Genomic DNA, 19,500 nt, shown 5'->3' on the forward strand with positions numbered 1-19,500 from the left:
GAAGGGGATTGTAGAGTCCACAAGTTGAAATGAATCAGAATCAGAATCAGGTTCATTATCACTATCTTACATGACGTGAAATTTATTGTTTTACATATTCTTGTTATTAACTGTTTTTGTAGCTGGGTTTTGACATGACATGACCTACCTTTGAACCACTTGGAGTCATGTTTGACTGTTCGGAGAGTTGGACTACCTCCCAAGCTTCGGTAGATAACGGCATCAATCGCTAGGAAATCAGTGACTGTTCCAGTAAATAGTTTATTATCTACAGGGAGAAATTAAATAATTCTTTACTTTTGTTCAAAAGCAGCTACTACATTGAAAAAGCTAAGTTCAATAGCCAATAACATTGGAAGTGTATTAGATTATCTAAGACTCAAAGGATGAGTAACAGACCAAGAGGAGATCACTTTCTCTTTCTGTCAGTTTAGAATAATATCCAAATTTGTCACTGGGCTAAATCGGGAGTGTAGATCAGTCACAGACCAGTCTGAGAATCATGTAAATTCCATCCCGTTGACAAACAGACTGGAAGCCTGAACACCGTTGTAATAAGCCGTATAATCTGAATGCAACCTTATCAGTTCATATGAATATTAATCTTTTGCTTCCTCCCCTCTTCTTCTGTCCTAATTTCTAAGTGATGCCCTTGAGGTACTGCCTCTTAAAGATATCCTTGATAGTGGGGAGGGCTGTGCTCGTGATGGAACTAGCTGGTTCTATAAGCCTCTGTAGCCTCTTGTGATCTTGCGCATTGAAGCCATCGTACCGGGCCATGATGCAATCAGTCAGAATGCTGTCCACCGTACAGCTATTAGAAATTTGCAAGAGTCTTTGTTGACATACCAAATGTCCTCGAAGTCCGAATGAAGTAGAGCCACTGGTATGCCTTCTTCATGACTCCCTCAGTGTATTGGGCGCAGGATAGATCCTCAGAGAAATTTGTGTCCAGGAACTTACATTTGTTCCTTTTCCACCACTGACCCCTCAATGAGGTCTGGTGTTTGTTCTCCCAGCTTCCGCTTTTTCAAACAGTTGCTTTGTAAAGCTGATGTTGAGTTCAAGGCCGTTGTGACCACTCAACCAGCTGATCTATCTCACTCCTGTATGCATCTTTGATGCCACCTGAGATTTTACCAACAACAGTGGTGTCATCGGTGAACTTATTTATGGCATTTGAGCTGTGCTTAAACACACAGTCATGAGTGTAGAGAGATTAGAGCAGTGATGATTGTCACCGGAGAGTTAATGTGAACACTGATGTACGCTGACTGTGGTCTTCTGATGAAGAAGTCAAGGGTCCAATTGCAGACGTCCTCGTTTAGAAGCTTGGTGATAAATACTATGGGGATGATAGTATTGAACATTGAGCTGTAATCAATAAACAGAACCTTGTATATATTTTGCTGTTCTTGAGGTGCTCCAAAGCAGAATGGAGTGCCAATGAGATTGCATCCACTGTTGAACATTTAAGGAGGTAAGTGAACTGCAGCTGGTCCAAGTCCTTGCTTAGGCAAGAGTTAATTCTACCATAACCAAACTCTTGAAACACTTCTTTACAGTAGATGTGAGTGTTACTGGGCAAATCACCCTGCTCTTCTTGAACACTTGAATGATTGCTGCCCTTTTGAAGCAGGATGAGAACTTTAGACCACAACAGTGAGAGTTTGAAAATGTCTTTGAAAGCTCTAGGCTTTCTGTAGCTGGCCAGGTACAATATCAGGGCCTTATCTCTTGCCAGGGTCTACCCTCTTGAAGATGTTCAGATATTGGCCTCCAAGACACCGGTTATAAACCCAAGGGATTCTGCAGATGATGGAAATCTAGAGCAACATGCATAAAATGCTGGTGGAACACAGGACCTGAAATGCCAACCATTTATTCTCCTCCAGCATTTTGTGCGTGAGATCACAGGGTTGCCAGATTCTGAATGGTTTCATACAGGTGTAGCATTATTCTCTCTTTTAAGGCATGCATAAAAGGTATTGTGCTCAGGCATCAGTTCCTGTCTCTAACTTCACGGAGTTGTCTTTTGATGGTGTTTCCTGCTATCCTTGTTCTTGTCCGACATCAAGGGTTTGGAAGTTATTGTCAGGATCGTCTAAGTGAGTAACTATGGCACAGCTTGTAGATAATACGTTTGTACATATTACAATTACTGTGTGCCAGTGGTGGATGGACGATGGGTACAAATCCAGTGGAGTGCTTCATCGTCACTGGTATCAGCCTCTTCAATGTTCTAATAGTTTCACTCAAGAGTACATACATTATCAAATTAAAGAGGCTCGGCGTGAGGAGGTTAGTTCACAATAGGGGGATGGGAACCAGTGCAGAGAGACAGAGGGGTGTAAAGTGAGGGTAGAAGCAAAAAGTACTAAGGAGAAAAGTGAAAGTGGCAGGCCGACAAATCCAGGGCAAGCATTAAAAAGGGCCACTTTTCAACATAATTGTATAAGGGCTAAGAGAGTTGTAAAAGAGCGCCTGAAGGCTTTGTGTGTCAATGCAAGGAGCATTCGTAATAAGGTGGATGAATTGAAAGTGCAGATTGTTATTAATGATTATGATATAGTTGGGATCACAGAGACATGGCTCCAGGGTGACCAAGGATGGGAGCTCAACGTTCAGGGATATTCAATATTCAGGAGGGATAGACATGAAGGAAGGGCAGGTGGGGTGGCGTTGCTGGTTAAAGAAGAGATTAACGCAATAGAAAGGAAAGACATAAGCCGGGAAGATGTGGAATCGATATGGGTAGAGCTGCGTAACACTAAGGGGCAGAAGACGCTGGTGGGAGTTGTGTACAGTCCACCTAACAGTAGTAGTGAAGTCGGAGATAGTATTAAACAGGAAATTAGAAATGTGTGCAATAAAGGAACAGCAGTTATAATGGGTGACTTCAATCTACATGTAGATTGGGTGAACCAAATTGGTAAAGGTGCTGAGGAAGAGGATTTCTTGGAATGTATGCGGGATGGTTTTTTTGAACCAACATGTCGAGGAATCAACTAGAGAGCAGGCTATTCTGGACTGGGTTTTGAGCAATGAGGAAGGGTTGATTAGCAATCTTGTTGTGAGAGGACCCTTGGGTAAGAGTGACCATAATATGGTGGAATTCTTCATTAAGATGGAGAGTGACATAGTTAATTCAGAAACAAAGGTTCTGAACTTAAAGAGGGGTAACTTTGAAGGTATGAGACGTGAATTAGCTAAGATAGACTGGCAAATGACACTTAAAGGATTGACGGTGGATATGCAATGGCAAGCATTTAAAGGTTGCATGGATGAACTACAACAATTGTTCATCCCAGTTTGGCAAAAGAATAAATCAAGGAAGGTAGTGCACCCGTGGCTGACAAGAGAAATTAGGGATAGTATCAATTCCAAAGAAGAAGCATACAAATTAGCCAGAGAAAGTGGCTCACCTGAGGACTGGGAGAAATTCAGAGTTCAGCAGAGGAGGACAAAGGGCTTAATTAGGAAGGGGAAAAAAGATTATGAGAGAAAACTGGCAGGGAACATAAAAACTGACTGTAAAAGCTTTTATAGATATGTAAAAAGGAAAAGACTGGTAAAGACAAATGTAGGTCCCCTACAGACAGAAACAGGTGAATTGATTATGGGGAGCAAGGACATGGCAGACCAATTGAATAATTACTTTGGTTCTGTCTTCACTAAGGAGGACATAAATAATCTTCCAGAAATAGTAGGGGACAGAGGGTCCAGTGAGATGGAGGAACTGAGCGAAATACATGTTAGTAGGGAAGTGGTGTTAGGTAAATTGAAGGGATTGAAGGCAGATAAATCCCCAGGGCCAGATGGTCTGCATCCCAGAGTGCTTAAGGAAGTAGCCCAAGAAATAGTGGATGCATTAGTGATAATTTTTCAAAACTTGTTGGATTCTGGACTAGTTCCTGAGGATTGGAGGGTGGCTAATGTAACCCCACTTTTTAAAAAAGGAGGGAGAGAGAAACCGGGGAATTATAGACTGGTTAGCCTAACGTTGGTGGTGGGGAAACTGCTGGAGTCAGTTATCAAAGATGTGATAACAGCACATTTGGAAAGCGGTGAAATCATCGGACAACGTCAGCATGGATTTGTGAAAGGAAAATCATGTCTGACGAATCTCACAGAATTTTTTGAGGATGTAACTAGTAGAGTGGATAGGGAAGAACCAGTGGATGTGGTATATTAGGATTTTCAAAAGGCTTTTGACAAGGTCCCACACAGGAGATTAGTGTGCAAACTTAAAGCACACGGTATTGGGGTAAGGTATTAATGTGGATGGAGAATTGGTTAGCAGACAGGAAGCAAAGAGTGGGAATAAACGGGACCTTTTCAGAATGGCAGGTGGTGACTAGTGGGGTACCGCAAGGCTCAGTGCTGGGACCCCAGTTGTTTACAATATATATTAATGACTTGGATGAGGGAATTAAATGCAGCATCTCCAAGTTTGCGGATGACACGAAGCTGGGTGGCAGTGTTAGCTGTGAGGAGGATGCTAAGAGGATGCAGAGTGACTTGGATAGGTTGGGTGAGTGGGCAAATTCATGGCAGATGCAATTTAATGTGGATAAATGTGAGGTTATCCACTTTGGTGGCAAAAACAGGAAAACAGATTATTATCTGAATGGTGGCCGATTAGGAAAAGGGGAGGTGCAACGAGACCTGGGTGTCATTATACACCAGTCATTGAAAGTGGGCATGCAGGTACAGAAGGCGGTGAAAAAGGCGAATGGTATGTTGGCATTTATAGCAAGAGGATTCGAGTACAGGAGCAGGGAGGTACTACTGCAGTTGTACAAGGCCTTGGTGAGACCACACCTGGAGTATTATGTGCAGTTTTGGTCCCCTAATCTGAGGAAAGACATCCTTGCCATAGAGGGAGTACAAAGAAGGTTCACCAGATTGATTCCTGGGATGGCAGGACTTTCATATGAAGAAAGACTGGATGAACTAGGCTTGTACTCGTTGGAATTTAGAAGATTGAGGGGGGATCTGATTGAAACGTATAAAATCCTAAAGGGATTGGACAGGCTAGATGCAGGAAGATTGTTCCCGATGTTGGGGAAGTCCAGAACAAGGGGCCACAGTTTGAGGATAAAGGGGAAGCCTTTTAGGACCGAGATTAGGAAAAACTTCTTCACACAGAGAGTGGTGAATCTGTGGAATTCTCTGCCACAGGAAACAGTTGAGGCCAGTTCATTGGCTATATTTAAGAGGGAGTTAGATATGGCCCCTGTGGCTACGGGGATCAGGGGGTATGGAGGGAAGGCTGGGGCGGGGTTCTGAGTTGGATGATCAGCCATGATAATAATAAATGATGGTGTAGGCTCGAAGGGCCGAATGGCCTACTCCTGGACCTATTTTCTATGTTTCTATGTTTCTATTATAGGCAATGTTCATTTGGTGCAAGCTACCCAGTCTAAGACTTCCTCTTTTAGTCAGAGTATTTACGTGGCTGGTTCAGTACTGTTTCTGTTCAATGGACCTTCCCAAGATAGTGAGAGAGGAGTGTTTGGTGATAATAATGCCAATGAATATCAAGGTGGCTGCCCTCTGTTTTGCTGGAGGTGGCCATTAGCTAGTACTTTAGTGGCATTAATGGTGCTCATCACCTAACACCCAATGTCTCTTGGCTTTCCAGGTCTTGCCACATTTACAGAAGAGTGGTAAATAGAATTGCACAATGTGCTATCACCAGCAAACTCCCCTATTTCTAACCTCGTAATGGAAGCTAGTTCATTGAAGAAATGGCTAAAGATGGATGGATGTGGGACATTGCCCTTAGTAAATCCTCAAATGATGTCGTGGGGCTGCAGTGATTTTGAGTCACAGAGTAATACAGTACAGACCCAGGCCTTTCAGCCCACTGTCTATCCCGACCAGGATGTCCATCTAAGCCAGCTCCATTTGCCTGTGTTTGAGTCGATTCTTTTAAAGCTTTTCTAAGCATATACTTATCTAAATATATACCCACCTATGACCCTTGTAATTTTATACACTTCTATAAGGTCACCCATCAATCCCTTATTTGCTTCTAATGACCAGAACTGTGCGAAGTATTCAACTATTAAAGCATTCCCACTTGTTGCACATTGGCAACAGGCCCTGCAAAGATAGTGATGGTGGAGGTTGGCTTATGGTATTGCCAAATGGTGGCTTGATGTCGAAGCCAGGCAACCTCAAATCATCTCTGGAACTCAGTTCTTTTGATTAATGGTTGGACCAAGAGTACTATGGGATTTCATGTCGTGGGGTCCTGGAGAAAGTCAAACTGTAGAGTAAGTAGTTGGAGAGTAAATGTTTCTGGTGTCTCTTCCTGCTATATACTGTATCAGGCAAGCAGATAATTCATTCAACAGTTAACAAAAGCCAAGTGACAGTGCAACAGTGTTTCATATCCTGTGCAATCTAGCCCAATAAATAACTTATTCAATATAGTTCTTTTCATTTGGCTATAAAATTGAAAGCAGGTAAAACAAGTTGAAGTCTATGTTATTATTCTTACCAGCAAAAAGTGCAACATTGGCCTGTTTGGGATCATAGGGGCATCTTGCCATTCCACTGATGCTAAGTCCGAGAGGCTCCAGGGTGTCCATCTGGAATAGATCAAGGCGTCAGTTCATGAGAGAATGAGAAATAGGTCATATTAGTGCTCAGGAAACTGGTCAGGGTTGAATGCCATTACCATATTTCTTTGGAAGTAAACAAAGAAAGTCAATTACACTGAAACTTTCTTGTAAGCAACTAATACTCTTTATATATATATTGCAATCATGCAACAAAGAAATCTGTTCTATGATGCAAAGTAAAGATCTATAAATAAGCTGTGGGTTTGCTGGCCCACAGCTATAGTTTTCATTTGAAGGTTGAAAATGTAAGGACTATGCAGTCTTTGCACCATCTCCTTACAATCAGAAAATTAATCTCAGTATGTAATACATTTATCATTCATTGTTCAAACAAATTCTTCAGCTCAGTATCTCATTGTTACATTAATACTGTATGTACACAGATATTTGTTGAAGTCTTTTGTAAAGTCTGTATTCTTTTGTGCCTTTTATTGGCGATTAGTCTTGTGACCTCCCACCCCAATGCACATTTAACAATGTCCTAATTGTTACAGAAAAAGACAAATTCATCATTTCAGTATAAGCAATGCAATGGGAGACCCGGTAGCATATTAAAAAAGTAATGAACACTGCAGTGTACAAAGACATGTAAGGTACTTTTAAAAACAAATCATATCAGTTGGTATGACTATTGACACTTTGTTGTACCCAAAACTGCTTTCTAATTTGAAGGTATGAATTAATGCTGTCAGCTGAAGAGAGTGGAAGTGGAGTGGATATATTCATGAGTAGGAAAGCCTAGAATCTCAGAACAAATGGACATTCCTTTAATACTGAGATCCAGAGGAATTTGTTTAGCCAGAGAAAGGTGAATCCGTGAAATTAGTTGCTACAGAGGGTTGTCAACATCAAGTCATTCGGTGTACTTAAGACAGGGATTGATAGGTTCTTGACTGGTAAGGGGGTTAAGAATTACAGGGAAAAGGTGGAACAATAAGAATTAACCATGACTGAATGGTGGAGCAGACTTAGTACTCCAAATGGCTTCATCCTACTCTTATACCTTATCTTCAGAGTAGTAATAGAAACAAAACCCACAGATGACAGGCAATAGGGTAAGGATGTTGAGAGAGTAGGAAGAGAGTGATCCACTCTGAAAAAAAAATGGAGAGAAGGATTTTTTATATAGGGAATTGATAATGACAGATGTTGGAATTATAATGGGTAATTCCAGGGATACAAATGGACCTGCCTTTCATCCCGCATATGGAAGTAATACCAAAAGCTAATTTGATATTATTATTTGTGTTGAAGGGTGCAGTTTTGTAATGATTATAGTATCATGCATGAAGGAGGTTCTGGAGCCACTCATGCACTGATCTCCCTTTGGCAGACCACTGGCTAATTGGTTTGAGAGGTGCAAGCAGACACTAGAGAATGTTGTGTGAATGGGATAGCGAGATAAAATAGTGATCTGACGGCTGCTGTTCAGGTACTTAATGCCAGTGAGAGAAAGTGCACCTGAAATAAGAGGCAGCAGATATTGGGAGAGAAGCTGCCGAGACAGAAACTCTGGCGGTGATCCACCAACTCAGGTGGAACTTGATGACAGCTTCTCCAACAAAGATTACAAAGCATGCTCTGAAATGAAAGCCTAGCAGTTAAACGTGAGACCTTCTTGAGTGATTTAGCTGAAGCATGAAAGTGCACAACTGAACGAAAACCAAAGAAAATTCATGTAATATAGAACCAAAGATTGTAGTGAAGCATAAGGTCAGCAGATAAAAATGTGATATTGGCTGATGTGGGTTTACAATGGGAATTGATGATAATAAAGGATTAGAGAACGTAAAGAACATTCTTAGAGAGTCATAGATTCACTCTATTCAGTTGGCAGAGGGTAAAGTCTGGCAAATGAAGTATGTATGATATCAAGATCACAGCAATATTCTACAACAGAAAATTACCAATTCACATAATAAGGGCAAGATGAGGCCATGTTGCACTTTAAGCCTGCTCCATCATTCATCTAGATAATGGCACACATTCCCAGCACTCTCACCACATGCCTTGATTCCCTAATGTGAAGAAATCTGTTTTGAATTCTTACAACTTAATTTCAACAGTCCACTGGGGATAAGAATTTCAAAGGTTCACTACATCTGAGTGAAGAAATTTCTGCCCATCTCAGTCATAAATGGCCTATCTCTTATCCTGTAACTTTGCCCATGGACGTAGCATGCTCATTTACAGGAGACATCCTGCCTGCATCTACTCAGTCATGTTCTTCAAGATTTCATTGTGTTTAAAAGAGAACTTTTCACTATCCTCTAAACACTAAAGGACACAAACGCAAGAGATTCTGCAGATGTTGCAAATCTTGAGCAACATGCAAGAGGAACTCAGCAAGTCAGGCAGCATCTTTGGAGGGGAATAAACAGTCAGCAGTTCAGACTGAGACCCTTCGTTAGGGCAGGAAAGGAAGGGGGCAGAAGGCAGAATAAGAAGGTGGGTGGAGAGGTAGGTAGTGTTGGCATGTGGCCAAGTGGTTAAGGCGTTCATCTAGTGATTTGAAGGTCACTAGTTCGAGCCTTGGCTGAGGCAGCGTGTGTGTCCTTGAGCAAGGCACTTAACCACACATTGCTCTGCCAAGCTGTATGGGTCCTAATGCCCTTCTCTTGGACAACATCGGTGGTGTGGAGAGGGGAGACTTGCAGCATGGGCAACTGCCAGTCTTCCATACAACCTTGCCCAGGCCTGTGCCCTGGAAACTTTCCAAGGCACAAATCCATGGTCTCATGAGACTAACGGATGCCTATATAATTAAAGGGGAGGTAGGTGTACAATCTGGCAGGTGATTAGTGAAACCAGATGAAGGGAAGGTGGGTGCATGGGAGAGGGAGGGTGAAGTAAGAAGCTGGGACCTGATAGGTGGAAGATGTGAGGGATTGAGGAAAAAGGAATCTAATAGGATTGGCAGTGGATCATGGAAGAAAAGGAAGAAGGAAGGGCAGCAGAGGAGGGTGATGGGCAGGTGAGGAGAAGAGAGGGGTGAGAGGGGAACCAGAAAGTATGCCTGGGATCCTCACTGGGGCCAAACTGGGAGGCCAGGGAATGGAGATGGAAGCTTTGTGGTACTAATCTGACTTTGGAAATAAAAGTCTATTTCTTGATAATTTACTTTTTAACTCAATTGTGTATCTTTTCAATTATCCCAAAGCTCTATTTTTTAAACACCTTCTCAATCATTCTGGTCACATGTTAAATTGCTTCTTTGAATCTAACTCAATCAACTTCTTTAGAGATATAGAGTCATACAGGCTTACAGCATAAAAACAGGTCCAACAAGACATCCACTGCAATCATTGCACCCATCTCTGCTAACCCCATCCTTCTTCATTAGGCTTCTTGGCCTCTGTGATTGAAGTGTTTGTCCAGATGCTTCTTATGTGTGAATTTCTGCTTCCACCTCCCCTTCAGGCAGCTCAGTTCAGATTCTATCTACACTCAGTGTGAAAAAAATTCCCTGCTATATCTCCTACCTCTCACCTTAAATATGTGATTGAAGTGTTTGTCCAGATGCTTCTTATGTGTGAATTTCTGCTTCCACCTCCCCTTCAGGCAGCTCAGTTCAGATTCTATCTACACTCTGTGTGAAAAAAATTCCCTGCTATATCTCCTACCTCTCACCTTAAATCTGTGCATTCTTGCCTTAGGCAGTGCTATGATAGGAAAAGATTCTTACTGTCTACGCTATCTATCCCTCTCTCAATAATCCTGTACACCTCGATCAGGCATTCTCAGTCTCTTCACTCCTGATAAACAAACACACTTTTTAATTGGCCGTTGTTGTACCACTTTTCAATTGGTTTTTAGTTCCTCAAGGAAATATATATTCATTAAATCGTTTAATTGCTTGCACTTGTTTACCATAATTTAAAACCTGCTATTTTACTATACTTCCATCAACTTGCTTGTCCTTGCGTATAGTTTTGTTTAAGTTTAAAGCTCTCGTTTTGGAGGTAACTGCATCACTTATGAACTTGATAAAAGAGCCTTTGATATTATGAGCACCTACCCTCTAAGAACCATTCACTATCACCCAGACTCTATTCAAACACTGTAAGAGCTTCTGGAAGACAAGATAACTTTTTATTTCCAAGGCTCATTACCCATATTGAGATTCAACCTCACTGCATGAGTATTAGCATAAGACAGGTCTATTAAGATCAAGGCTGTGCAAATACTGGCCTTCGAAGAAGAATCACAAAGGGAAGGGAGAACAAATAGTCTGCAGGCCACATTTACAAGTTCTTCTGACACCGAAAGACTGCAGAAGGCAAAATCTTCACAGTGTTCAATCAACAGACTAGTGCAATTTGAGCAGCTTTTTTAAATCATAAAAATTGGTCAAAATTGTAATTTTACCCTTCAAAGGGCATTCAGAAGAATTGCCAACTGCTTGAATATCAGTAATAGTTTGTATGAATAAAACATATTTCAGGCACATTATTACTATAATGGGCTGTCAGGATTCAGGAGATACTGAGCAGAGATTACAAACCAGGAAGAGTCTATTTCTTTTGATCTTCTTACACATTTGACTATCAAAATGGAACAGAGACCTCTTAGAACTGTTGACTTTATTAGAAGATTAAAATTGGCTATAGCAAAAAAAACAGCATTTTTTGAAAGTCCTGTCAGTTGTTACAGCAATTTTCTTGCTGACCTGTGTGAAAAAAGGAACTCACATTCCAATGCTACATAATTTCCCCTAAAAATTGGAGGTCACTCTGCACAAAGGGGACTATACACTTTTCTTGCAGAAATCTAAGATTATATTGAGTCACCTAAAAAGGATTTGTGCAACATGATGACATTTCAGCAGTGATAAAGCGCCAAGGTAAGTAAGTGGTTTCACATCTGCAGAATCTCTTCTATTCTCAATATTACCTCAACTCTTTCTCTTCTCTACCAAAACCTAGTCTTCAAGACAGAGGTTGATATTACATTTGTATGAGCACGGGCTCAACAGTATTGCCCCCACCACTACCTCACTAACCAAGTCCTAGAGTATTGTGAAATCAATTAGTTTGATTTCAGCTGGTATGCAAATAATTACAGGCCTTTGATGGTGGACCCTGTACCAGACTGAATAGAGAGCATATGCTAATAGAGTGGTAGGAGGATTATTAAGGGGGAAAAAAAGATTTTGATGCTTGATATATTCAAAGACTAGTGGAGCGGATAAAATATAAAGCAGGTGAAGAGAGGGCTGCTGGCCAACCTAATGTTTTCCAGAACGGGCCAATTTTCTTCAGTGAACCTTTGTTACTAATTAGACCTACAGTAGTATTACTGTCATCTTCAAACAGTCCAGGGATGTGTTGCTGCTTTAGCTCAGGTCACCTTTAGCTCACTGTAATATTTAAAACTATTTCCTTCATTAGAACACTGGGTCTGGTAAATTTAAGGACCTTTTAGATGAAGTGCTGCTGTTTGTAACCCAATGACAGATGATCCTGGTTTCAAAGGAAGGAAACACATGAAAGAAATAATCCAGACTTGTCCTTGATGCCAAAGGCTTCCTCTTTGACCCCTGGAATTTGCAATCGGTATATTACCTGTGGATAAGAGGCTGCACAATACCCTTCAAACTCCCTTCCTTCTCTAAATTGTCCTTTATTGATAGATGCACATGCAATGAACCAATAGAGGCATTACATGATAAGCATCCCATTCGAAGCTGCTGTTCTCACCTCATTAAGAAAACTCTTTGAAAATCTTGGCTGCTTTTCATAGATTCTTTTTGTCAGTCTCAAACTTATTGTAAAAATAAACAGCATCAAAGACTAAGAAGTAATTAGCTAGAAATTGGAACGTAAGTATTCTGCAAACTGATTTCTGTGAACTGCAAAGCATGAGGAAAATTGGGGAATTATTACAGTCTGTTGATAATTCCATTTTTATTTATTGCTAATAAACAATATAATTATTTATTGTTAATAAATACATTGGAAGGGAAGAAGGGAAATGCATGTGCTGGAGGTGTCAATAATTGCAAAAGACGAAATGCAAAAAATGCCAAGTTGTTGGTGTGGGAAAGAAGACCAGGATAAATTAAAAAGTATTATTGATAAAGAAATGTTGCAGTACTGAGAGGAAGTGTAAGTAAACTCTGTTAAAGAGGCTTTTTCTATGCAGTGACAATCAGTACAATCAGTAGCCTGTTATTTAGAAAATCTGGGAAATATGGCAAGCCAACCAAATCTGGATGGTCATTGAGCTGATGAAGGCAAGGTGGTTGTTCGTGAGATAAGACGCCCGCAGAAAAAATAGGGCAGGAATGGGTGAGAACAATCTGTGTGAGGGAGATAATAGTAAATTTTGGGCAAAATACCATGTGGAGCTGACTGATCTAAATGGGCCTTAAGTAACTGTGGTATTTTTGACTACCGGGGCCAATTAAATCAAGATTAATGAGCTGAGAGGAACATTGATTGGAGTTGACTTTTATCAGAGATTTGAAGGATGAAGTTAAACACTGGAATACAAATTCACATAAACACAGAATGGTAGGAAAGAAAACAGCAACTGAAGACAATGTTATCCGTGTCTAAGAGACTCCAGAGATCAAGTACTTGTCAATATTGCCCATTGTTAACCAAAGAATTTTGTACGTAAAACTTCTCAACAGTTTACACATTCTCTTGGTTTCTACTTTTTTGAGTTGTCCAAAAACATTTTCAGTGTTACACATGAACATGACCCCATGCGTTTATGCTATGTTGTTGGTCAACGAGTCATGGAGTGGAAATAAACCCTTTAACTCACTTAGTCAACAGCGACCCCCAAGCACGTTTACACTAACCCCATTCAAAAAAATTCTGCCCATGTTTCCTCAGATTCTAACACTCGCTTCTACATTAGGATATAAAATACTCAATTATTCTACCAACGGGCACGTCTTGAGGATGTAGGAGAATACTGAAGCACCTACAGGAAACCTTCATGATCAGAGGGAGAACATGCAAACTCCACACAGACAGCACTGAAACTGGGTCTCCACTGCTGTGAGGCAGCTGTTCCATTATGCTGCCCTGTTAGTTGTATTTTACTAAAGCTGCTTGCATGTTTTGTGACACCTTCCTGGTATAACTCACTCGACTAGCATGTACAAAGTAATTGATTGGTGTTGTGTTGGTACAGACATAGTGGGCCAAAGGGCCTGTTTCTGTGCTGTGCTATTCTATGTCCTATGGATAATCCTGAGGAATGTAGTCAGGGACTAGTTTTGGGTTTCATCTACCCTTCATTGATGTGCTAATGCACATAGTTGTATGATGAATGTGTTCGTCTGCGTTGATATAAAATCTTGATTGTGTACTGAGTAGAATTTTATTCCTTTTTTTGTTTTCAATACTTATGTTGATTTATTGGAAAGCATGTGACTGCTTTGTTTTTTTTTACACACCAAAGTCTTTACTCATTAAACCATAAATGCAAGGGATTCTGCAGATGCTGGAAATGCAGAGTAACACACACACACAAAATACTGGAGGAACACAGCAGGTCAGGCAGTTTCCATGGAAAGAAATAAACAATCAACGTTTTGGGACGAGACCATTCAACAGGACTAAGGAAACTTTTTGAGCCAGATAAGATATTACCTTTTCTTTACCCACTAAAGAAAAGGTTATATCTTATCTGGCTCCAAAAGTTTATGTGCCTGGCAGGGTTAAGACTATAATAATATATAATGAAAGTGAGACGAAATGAATGATAGGCAGGAATAACCGGTTCAGCTAATACCAATGTTATCAAATGCTATCAGCTCCTTGCTTTCCTTTGTTAATATACTTTCATCATGTTTAATATGCCACTGAAGTTCTTCAGGGATAAAAATATGAAAAATATACAGTGTACGCTATTTGAAAATAAATAATATTTTTGAAAAACTGTTCATTTCTATGACGAGCATTAACATTTTCTAGTTTGACCCATCTGACAAAATGTCATGCTCGTGGTATTTCGTCAGTCATAGGGCTTTGCTGTTGTGATTCACAGCAAATCATTGAAGATCCCACTATATGTATTTGTCCTCTTTTGTGAAGAACCAAGACAGATATAAACCCCAGATTTTCAGGAGGTCAATCAGCTGAGTGCCAGCTCACTCATCAGTTATGTTGGGACAAAACAAGGCTAAGAAGTTCTGGTCAATCTCAGAAAGAACATGCCCTGTATTTGGCTTAATAAGTTAACAATGTCAAAGGCTGGTACAGGGGGAGGGGGCTACTGCACAGGACTGAAAGAAGCAACAGAAAGTTGAAAAATTAGTCAGCTCCGTCATGGGTACTAGCCTCCATAGTATCCAAGACATCTTCAAGGAGCGGTGGCTCAGAAAGACGGCGTCCATTATTAAGGACACCCATCACCCAGGGCATACCCTCTTGTCATTGTTACCATCAGGAAGGAGGTACAGAAGCCTGAAGGCACACACTCAGTAATTCAGGAACAGCTTCTTCTCCTCGGCTATACAATTCCTAAATGGACACTGAATCCATGAATACTACTTCACTTTTTAAAAATATATATTACTTCTGTTTTTGCACTATTTTTAATCTAATTAATATACAGATATACTTACTGTAATTGATGATTGATTGATTTTTCTTTCTTTACAGTATTATTATGTATTACATTGAACTGCTGCTGCTAAATTAACAAATTTCATGACACGCACCGATGATAATAAATCTGATTTTGATTCTGAAGTATTAGAGGAAAGAGTTCGCACACTAGGAATTTCTCTTATATCACTGATGCTCAGTGAGCTGGACAGTTGGATTATCCAACAGCTTAAGTTCCACTGGGGCTGATGTGGGATGTACCACAGCACCCATTTGTGGACCAATGTTCCCTCTACTTTGTAATGACCAGTGCGCGCAAAAACCTTGTGCCGTGCAATTTTTCATCCAGTGACAACAACATGCGCACAAAGAAATTTAAATATAGAGGTATTAATTTTAACAACTAACAAAACACTGTCAATCAGTTAGTCCTGACGAAGGGTCTCGGCCTGAAACGTCGACTGCGCTTCTTCCTATAGATGCTGCCTGGCCTGCTGCGTTCACCAGCAACTTTGATGTATGTTGCTTGAATTTCCAGCATCTGCAGAATTCCTGTTGTTTACTGTCAATAAGAGTTTTGATCTCCTCTGGGTTTGATTACTTTGTTCTCATTCATCTGCACTCTCACAAAACAAATGTAGCAGGCCTGTAGTGGGTAATGACGGATTTTCTCACTGGAGCTTTTTCACATCGTCCTTTAAGAAAGGAGGAAGGCAGCAGAAAGGAAATTATAGAGCAGTTAGCCTGACCTTAGTGATTGAAAAGATGTTAGAGTCAATTGCTAAGGATGAGGTGATGGGGTACTTGGTGACACAGGACAAGATAGTACAAAGTCAGCATGGTTTCCTTCAGGGAAAACCCTGCCTGCTCAACCTGTTGGAATTCTTTGAGGAGATTACAAGTAGGATAGATAAAGAGGATGCAGTGGATGTTGTATATTTGGACTTTCAGAAGGCCTTTGACAAGGTGCCACTCATGAGGCTGCTTACTAAGTTAAGAGCCCATGGTATTACAGGAAAGTTACTAACAGCATTGGCTGATTGGTAGGAGGCAGTGAGTGGGAATAAAAGAATCCTTTTCTGGTTGGCTGCCAGTGACTAGTGGTGTTCTGCAGGGGTCAGTGTTAGGACCACTTCTTTTTATGCTGTACATAAATGATTTAGATGATGGAATAGATGGCTTTGTTGCCAAGTTTGCAGATGATATGATGATTGGTGGAGGAGCAGGTAGTGTTGAGGAAACAGGTAGGATACATAAGGATTTAGACAGATTAGGAGAATGGACAAGAAATTGGTAAATGAAGCACAATGTTGGAAAATGCATGATCATGCATTTTGGTGGTAGAAATTTTGTGGACTATTTACTAAATGGGGAGAAAATCCAGGAATATGAAATACAGGAGGACTTGGGAGTCCTTGTGCAGAACACCCTGAAGGTAAACTTACATGTTGAGTCGGTGGTGAAGAAGGCAAATGTCATGTTAGCATTAAGAAGTCTAGAATACAAGAACAAGGGTGTGATGCTGAGGCTTTATAAGGCACAGGTAGGCCTCACCTTGAGTACTGTGAAAGTTTTGGGCCCCTCATCTTAGAAAATATGTGCGAGCATCTGAAGAGGGTCCACAGGAGGTTCACAAGGATGATTCCAGGAATGAAAGGGTTATCATACGTGGAATGTTTGATGGCTCCGGGTCTGTACTCACTGAAATTCAGCAGGATGAGGAGGGATCTCATTGAAGGCCTAGACAGAGTAGATGTGGAAAGGACGTTTCCCATGGTGGGAGAGTCTAGGACAAGAGGGCACAGCCTCAAGATAGAGGGGCGTCCATTCAAAACAGAGATGCGGAGAAGTTTCTTTGCCAAAGGGTGGCGAATTTGTGGAATTTGTTGCCACATGCAGCTGTGGAGGCCAGGTTGTTGGGTGTATTTAAGGCAGAGGTTGATAGGACTTGGCATCAAAGGTTACAGGGAGAAGTCTGGGAACTGGGGTTGAGGAGGAGACAGGAAAAAAAAGATCAGCCATGATTAAATGGCAGAGCAGACTTGATGGGCCAGATGGCCTAATTCTGCTCTTATGTCTTATGGTCTTATATGTGATTTGCCTGCTAAATGACACTTTAAAAGGTCATCGCGACAATACATGCAGGTAACACCAGTTTCTGTCTTGTATAGGAATATTTCTCGTAGCTGCACATTCCTGACCTCATGAACTTTTGGTGTAGCAGTTTCTGCTGTTTCATTAAGCCATTTCACTTTAATGAACTAGCAGTTCTTTTGTGCTTCATGCCCTTTGCTTCTTTGGAATTCGACATAGTGAATCAACAGTTTCTTCAATAAAAAGTGTAAAAAAGCCAGTTCTAAAACATGCAGACAAATCTTCGCAATCTCCACGTTGTCAACACCGTCTGCATCAAAAACTGGAAAAGGAAATGTGATTGTGTACAATTGTGAAATATACTTAACATGCCAACTAGGGAGAGGGTGACAACCATTTTTGCGCAGTTTAAATTCCTTTGTACGCTAGTAGCAAAAGATGTATGCGTGTGAACATATGCACTCCTTAGAGGGACCATTAATGTGGACTCTCGTAATGCCATCCGAATTCCTTTTGGCTGATGAAGGTACATATTCTTCATGGTTGATGAGTAAGGTGAATAACCTTTCCACTGCCTGACTGCCATAAAATGGTGCTTCCTACTCCTCTTTTTTGGCAATTGCTCCTTACGTAATTGCAATTTTTCTGAGACCCACCACCCACATGTAAATCTAAATGCAGTCCAGACATCTGCCAGGGTTGGGCTGAAAGGTTCCAAAATCCTTTTAACGACCAGAGAGTAATAAAGATTTTCAGTCCCATGTCAGCAGAAGAAAGATTTTTGAACTTTATACAATTCAAAGTAAATTTATTATCAAAGTACATACACAGTATGTCACTATACACAACCCTGAGATTCCTTTCCTTGTGGGCATACTCAATAAATCCATAATAGAATAATAACCATAATAGAATCAATGAAAGACTGCACCGACTTGGGTTTTCAACCAGAGTGCAAAAGACAACAGACTGTGCAAATACAGAAAGAAGGAAATAATAAGAATAAATAAGTAAGCAATAAATACTGAGAACGTGAGATAAAAAGTCCCTGAAAGTGATTCCATAGGCTGTGGGGCAAGTGAAATTTGCGAAATTATCTGCTTAGATTCAAGAGCCTGATGGTTGAGGGGTAATATCAGTTCCTGAACCTGGTGGTGTGAGTCCTGAGGCTTCTGTACCTTCTTCCTGATGATGGCAGTCAGAAGAAAGCATCACTTGGATGGTGGGTGTCCCGGAGGATGGATACTGCTTTCCTGTGACAACACTTCATGGTCAATGGTGGAGACGGCTTTACCCTTGATGGATGGGCCATATCCACTACTTTTTGTAGGATTTTCCATTCAAGCACTTTTCAGATAATGAAGACTTCTTCATTTATATTCATTGTTGTAATGTTCTAGTGTGGTTACAACTATTGAACTTGTAAAGTATACATTCATTGCTCTGGAATTCCCAGTGTGCTATCCTACGCATTCCTTGTCTTTTTTATCTCTTTTAGGTAAGATTACACTCATTGCACTCTCTCCCACTCAAACATGCATTCTTAGGATTTCAGTGCAATACAGCATCTTATCTCTCCGACCGCCACTCTTACAAACATTTTTAAAACCAAGGCTTTCCTTTATCCAGTCTCAGACTACACAGCATTTGTCCATTTATTACTCCTTTCTGAACCTTCCCTTCCCAAAATAGTTGAATGGTTTTTTCTATCCAGCAAGATTTCTCGGTATTCTATTGGAATACATAGTATTGATTCATAGAAACATAGAAAATAGGTGCAGGAGTAGGCCATTCGGCCCTTTGAGCCTGCACCGCCATTTATTATGATCATGGCTGATCATCCAACTCAGAACCCCGCCCCAACCTTCCCTCCATACCCTCTGACCCCCGTAGCCACAGGGGCCATATCTAACTCCCTCTTAAATATAGCCAATGAACTGGCCTCAACTGTTTCCTGTGGCAGAGAATTCCACAGATTCACCACTCTCTGTGTGAAGAAGTTTTTCCTAATCTCAGTCATAAAAGGCTTCCCCTCTATCCTCAAACTGTGGCCCCTCGTTTTGGACTTCCCCAACATCGGGAACAATCTTCCTGCATCTAGCCTGTCCAATCCCTTTAGGATCTTATACGTTTCAATCAGATCCCCCCTCAATCTTCTAAATTCCAACGAGTACAAGCCAGTTCATCCAGTCTTTCTTCAT

At 40.9% G+C, this 19,500-nt stretch overlaps 1 protein-coding gene across 4 annotated transcripts in view; it reads right to left on the bottom strand.

Annotated features, from left to right (window-relative positions):
- sema6bb (sema domain, transmembrane domain (TM), and cytoplasmic domain, (semaphorin) 6Bb) overlaps positions 1–19,500 on the bottom strand; it is a 576,599-nt gene that overhangs the window by 117,743 nt on the left and 439,356 nt on the right. For all 4 annotated transcript variants that reach the window (XM_063032161.1, XM_063032162.1, XM_063032163.1 and 1 more), the window contains 2 exons: positions 6,512–6,602; positions 149–268 (listed from right to left, as the gene is read on the bottom strand). In XM_063032161.1, the coding sequence (XP_062888231.1) occupies positions 149–268; positions 6,512–6,602 (211 nt within the window). The remainder of the gene's footprint in view (positions 1–148; positions 269–6,511; positions 6,603–19,500) is intronic.

Source organism: Mobula hypostoma, chromosome 24 (assembly GCF_963921235.1).
Source record: "Mobula hypostoma chromosome 24, sMobHyp1.1, whole genome shotgun sequence".
Lineage (NCBI taxonomy): Eukaryota > Metazoa > Chordata > Chondrichthyes > Myliobatiformes > Myliobatidae > Mobula > Mobula hypostoma.